Source organism: Topomyia yanbarensis, chromosome 2 (genome assembly GCF_030247195.1).
Source record: "Topomyia yanbarensis strain Yona2022 chromosome 2, ASM3024719v1, whole genome shotgun sequence".
Taxonomy (NCBI): domain Eukaryota; kingdom Metazoa; phylum Arthropoda; class Insecta; order Diptera; family Culicidae; genus Topomyia; species Topomyia yanbarensis.
Window position 1 is genome coordinate 330,598,105 of NC_080671.1, and position 5,683 is coordinate 330,603,787.

The 5,683-nt window shown below is 42.4% G+C and overlaps 2 protein-coding genes across 2 annotated transcripts; both read right to left on the reverse strand.

Moving 5' to 3' along the window:
- Positions 1-946: 946 nt before the first annotated feature.
- Positions 947-1,537, reverse strand: LOC131680587 (uncharacterized). Its single transcript, XM_058961301.1, has one exon. The coding sequence runs from the start codon at positions 1,535-1,537 to the stop codon at positions 947-949; it is 591 nt and encodes a 196-aa protein (XP_058817284.1).
- Positions 1,538-2,487: 950 nt separating this feature from the next.
- On the reverse strand, positions 2,488-4,466 carry LOC131683902 (N-acetylglucosaminyl-phosphatidylinositol de-N-acetylase). Its single transcript, XM_058966302.1, has 3 exons — positions 3,443-4,466; positions 3,287-3,380; positions 2,488-3,227 (listed from the first exon to the last, which is right to left on the reverse strand). The coding sequence occupies exons 1-3, from the start codon at positions 4,131-4,133 to the stop codon at positions 3,056-3,058; spliced, it is 957 nt and encodes a 318-aa protein (XP_058822285.1). The 5' UTR covers positions 4,134-4,466; the 3' UTR covers positions 2,488-3,055.
- Between the last annotated feature and the right edge of the window lie 1,217 nt (positions 4,467-5,683).

Consider the following 5,683-nt stretch of genomic DNA (forward strand, 5'->3'; position numbering starts at 1 on the left):
TATTCGATCTCGTCGATTACGATGAGGAACAGTAGCGTAGCGGTGATAGAATACATCCTTGCCTAACTCCAGCCACGACCCGGATGGGGTCATGCAAGACACCATCGTGGAATATTCTGCACGAAAATGCCTCGTACTGTGCTTCAATTAGACCGATGATTTTCTCAGGGACTCCCTTGCGTCTCAGGGCTCCCCAAATATTTTCGTGATTGAGACGGTCGAAAGCTTTTTCGTAGTCGATGAACACTAAGTAGAGAGACTCTTGGAATTCATTGACTTGCTCTAGGATGATACGGAACGTGACAATATGGTCCGCACAGGATCGTTCAGCACGGAATCCTACCTGCTGCCGCCGGAGAGTTGCGTCAATCTTCTCCTGTATCCGGTTCAGGATCACTTTGCAGAGAACTTTGAGAACGATACACAGTAACATGATGCCCCGCCAATTATCGCAAACAGTCAGGTCACCCTTTTTGGGTACCTTCACTAAGACACCTTGCATCCAGTCAGCCGGAAAAGTCGCGGTGTCCCAGATATTGTAGAATAATTGATGCAACAGTTGTGCAGATACTACGGGGTCAGCTTTGAGCATCTCTGCTGAAATGCGATCGACCCCTGGGGCTCTGTTCGATTTCATGCTCCGGATGGCTGCTTCTATCTCTTGCAATGATGGAGCTTCGGTGTTGACGCGGGTGATACGTCGAACTCTTGGCGGATCATGCCGAGTTGTTGGTGGCGTGGCCAACACTTGAAAAAGGTTTTCAAAGTGTTCGAACCAGCGTTTCAGCTGGTCAGCACGGTCGGTTAACAACTGTCCAGACGTGTCTTTCACGGGCATCATAGCATTAATCTTTGTCCCACTAAGGCAGCGTGAGATATCGTAGAGGAGATGGATGTCGCCAGTGTTTGCGGCTTTGTCACTTTCGTCGGTTAGAGAGTCTGCCCACTATCTTATGTCCCGTCTACATGAGCGTTTCACTTCCTTCTCTAGAGCCGAATAGCGCTGAGGGGCTGCGGCTTTGGCTCCTCGTGTTTTAGCTCGCTCAATCGCGGCTTTGGCGTCCCATCGTTCCTCTATCTTCTTCCAGGTGTCATCTGTGATCCACTGTTTTCTCTGGGTACGTAGCTTACCCAGATTATTCTCGCCGGTGGCGATGAAGGTGTTCTTGATGGCGGTCCATTGATCTTCTACCCTTCCACCTTCCGGAATATCTGCAACATGGTTCTTCAGCTCCTCGACGAAGGACCTTCTTACCGCAGCATCTTCCAGACGACGTGTGTTAAACCGACGCCCGATCTTCTCCTCCTGTCGATGAATCCTTGCAATACGCAGCCGGATCTCGCCTATTAGGTGGTCGGACGCTATATCGGCGCTACGCTTGTTACGCACATCAAGAAGGCTCCTTCTCCATTTTCGGCTGATGCGGATGTGGTCGATTTGATTCTCCGTGAAGCCATCACGGGAAACCCATGTCACTTTGTGTACTGGCCGATGAGGGAAGAGCGATCCCCCGATCACTAGATCACCGATCACCATTGTTGCCACAAAACTCTGCAAGCAGCTCTCCGTTTTCGCTCATTTATCCGAGGCCATGACGTCCCATGACGTGCTCATAGTCCGAGTTATCGGAGCCCACCTTCGCGTTAAAGTCGCTCATGTCGATCTTTCGGAATTTTATCCACGACAGCACATTCAGCTAAATAGCTCAAGGAAACGAACGTCGGTGTCGGGAAAAATTCGCCACCGGGGAATTCACAGTAGGGTAGAGTCACCGCCGTGGACTATCCGACTATATCGTTGCAAAAAATGGGAGCTAATTGACTCATGAAACAGACATCACTTCCGAGAGAAATTCCGCTGCCAGGGAACTCTTAGTCGTAGTAGGGTAGTTCACCGCCGAATAATATCCGAGTAGATCTCGATAAAGTTGGGAGCTAAATGGCTCAAGGAAATGGGTATCGATGTCAGGAGAAATTCCTCCATCGGGGAGCTCTCAGTCGGAGTAGGGTGAGCGCTAACCGCCGGGGACTATCCGAGTAGATGGTGATAAGGCTGGGAGCAGAATGACTCACGGAAACAGAAGCTAAATTACTCATGGAATCAGTATCTAATCTGCTCACTGAAAAAACAACTAAATGGCGACGTAGATGGAGACAAGAAGCAAGAGAATAATCGAGAATTAAAACAAAGCTCAAAGGTCGATCCATTTCATGGACAAACTGAAGCTCCGATATAGAGCAGAAGAAAAAGTTGCGACAAAACCACATTGAGGCCCCACCTTCTCCCCCACAAAGTAGTGCCTCCATGTAGTTCCATGGCGAAGAAGGGACACTTAGTCCCTTAAATTTCTATGTTAATGGTAACTTGTCGAAAAATAAAGGTTGGCATGGAAAATATTACAAAAAAATTAGGCATTCACGGCGGTTTGGTCGTTTAACATAGGCCAAATGTATGGATGTTCGGATCGATTCATGATAGTCCTTCAATTGAAATAGATGAAAAAATTTATTAAACAAAGCCAAGTTTAAACATACATTTCATCGCGTTTGAGTATGTACAAAAAAATAGCTCGTGTTTGATCATGTACTTTTTAAATAGGTACTTTAAAAAAATATTGCCTTCGGTTTCACTGGTGACTAAATGGCGTATTTATAGGCCCATGACTGGTTCAGACCAGATTACTCCTCGAGGAGAATAAGCTTCAATCAATATTTATCTAGTTCAAAATGTAACAAAATAATTTCGCTACTGTTACAGTCGTGTTCTGCGTTTCGCTTCTACCGAAAGGACTAGCTTAAAGCTTCTTTTCGATGTCGTTTATCGTGTTTCTCTACTTTTGTGTTTTACTCTGTGTATGATGACTAAGATTTGATAGATCTTAAAGCTAACCTAGCGTATGGCTACAAATCATATCGCCATGTTGTATGTTGTTTAGAATATCCCGGAGTAAAAACGTCCGAAATTAAAAAGATAATATTCTCACCTACCTTCTTCGTACGCTGTTGCGAATCGGGTCTTTTGTCCTATTCGATTGTGTTATTCTGTTCGCGCACATTACGAATCAAGAATTTCAAACTCCACGTCCGATTGGTTGATTTCTCGCAGCGAATTGATAACCATGTAGCGCGAAAATTTGATGTACAGTTTCCGGAACCAGACGAGTTGCGAACGATGAAGACGCATTGCATTCTGTACCGCCCGTCGCGAATGCCAGCTTAACACAACCCTTGAAAAGATATTAAAATTATTGCCATATTGTACTACTTCAACAAATACTGTAGCTACCAATGGGTAGAAAGCAGCAACGTGATCGGCAGATCCAGCACTGAGATGTACTTTCTACAGAGATTGATAGATTCCAATGTCAAAACTCTGCATTCTGTAAGAAATAAACAAATCGTTGTAAGTTTCAATTTGATTGTCGCTGGTCGTTTAACTTACTAGTCGGGATCAGTCCGGACAGACAGAGTGAAGCAGTCGCATAGTAGATGGCACTGTGATTCGGATGACCGCTGATACCGTCCTTATCAAACGTAAGTAACAGGTCGGCGTCTAGGGCTTCCAGATGTTTCAGTATTTGGTTGGCGATTGTGACCGTTTTCCATTCAAGCGCCGGATCGTCTCGCAAATGGGTTGCGTTCATTAGCGTTATATCCTCCGATTTGATACCTAGCGAATCACAAGCATCCCACAGCTCCTGGCGACGCTGTTCTCCTTTCTGTCCATAGTTTCCTTCGGACAGACACAGCAGAAAAATTCGACAATTTTGCCGTCGCAGTTCCAGAATTGTGGGCCCGAAGAACATACATTCGTCATCTGGGTGGGCCGTTACCAGTATTGCGCGATTGGCCCGAGGCGGCAGACGACTCCTGCGCAGCAATTTGAGCCACCGACCACATCGATGAAAAAGCAGTTTGTACAAGACCAAGCATAGTAGCGTGTAAATAAGGACAACCCACACGATATGATCCAGTGTTTCTTGTAAATAAATCACTAGTTGATTCCGAAAAAAATGATAATACGATAGCGGTTCTTCGAGATAGCTCGATTCTGGATCAGCTATTTCCTCCACTACCTCTTCCTCGGGGGATATAATTCCAGACTGCCTTACAAGCGTACCGTTTTCGTTCATTTCCCGACTACACTCATCACCGGTTATTTCCGGCGGGGATAGAACTTCAAGTCGAAATCACTTCAGACGATGATTTCGAGGAAAAAAACATAAACAGAAACAAACTATTGCCAGAAGACCTTGATATAAACGAAAATTTCACAAGTTCCGAATCACTAGCAGATAACGTCTCGGATTATAAAATTGTAATAAAAAAGAGCGCACGCACGCACAACGATAGAACAAAAATAGACCTAATTAATGGCACACGGGACGACGGAGACGATTCTTTGGTTTAGTTTTTCCCACAGTGAAACATTTTTTTGGTTTGTTTACTTTTACGATTTGTTTTTTGAAGGGTTCGCTTTTCGATGTTTTTGCGTTGTTTTATTGTTGAAATTTGCCGATGCCTCATCTACCAAAATTGATACATTACCACCACCATGTGCACGGAGAACTTCATGTATATTTTTCTGTCTGATTTTTCATTTGTACAATTCTCGACAAACCAGCAATGCCACATGTTTTTATGAAATGTATGTAGAAGAATAACTAAAATGTTTGTGAATGTCTCTAGATGGTTGTATAAATCCTAGTTACACTACAATATTAATTTAAAAAAAGATTGAAATTAGAATACTACTAATGAAGGAATCATTCGTAGTCGAATAGAGTTATTCTAGTACAATTTTGCTAAACACTATTACTCTAGGGGCAGATCACTTGTGATGCATTTTTAAAAATCAGCGGAATTAAATGCATTTCTTTCCATCAAAATAGAAATTCGTAATGCATTTTGCGTTGCGTGCAATGTAGTTTGCGTTGCGTGAAAGACGTCAAAACCCTGCAAAAACCTCCACATTCAACAAAACATCGTACAAAGTGGATCAGCGTAGGACGATTATTAAGTAATCTTTTCTGCGAGGGAGTGCAATGTTGATGCAAAAATGGAAATTAAATGCATTTTTTCTAAGTTGATGCAAATTTGTTATACATTCCTAGAGTGATCTGCCCCTAGGGCTAACCACAGTTTATACCAGTTAATGAAAGAAAAAACTTTTCTCTTTTGTTTACTACCAACATCTGTGATTGGTGAGTAACGGTTTTGCAGGAATTTCCTTTCAAAAAAATGTTGACAGTTGGCTTTTAAGCCGTATCCCGGATAGAATTTTACAATAGCATTTACCTTACAAACAATCATAAAACAATAAATATTATAGTTCTTACCGTTTCAAAATTGTTCGATACCAAGTTCTCACAGTAGATTTACAATAAAATTTCATGTAACAAACAATTTCACTGTTCAGCAAAAAACTAATACAGTGCATTCACATTAAATTTTACTGTTTTCGAGAAAAAAATGCATGGAGAAAAATTGATTTACCCCCACCTTTTTCACTGTAAAAGTCTATTTTACATTGAAATTTAGTGTAAAAACGTTAAAGTTTGTTGTTTTTGTATTGTAGCATAAAACTAAAACTTACTGTAAATTATTGTAAAATTACTGTACTGTCACAGAGAAAATCATGGTTTTGTTACTGTACATTTCTATTCGGGTAATCATATGTTTG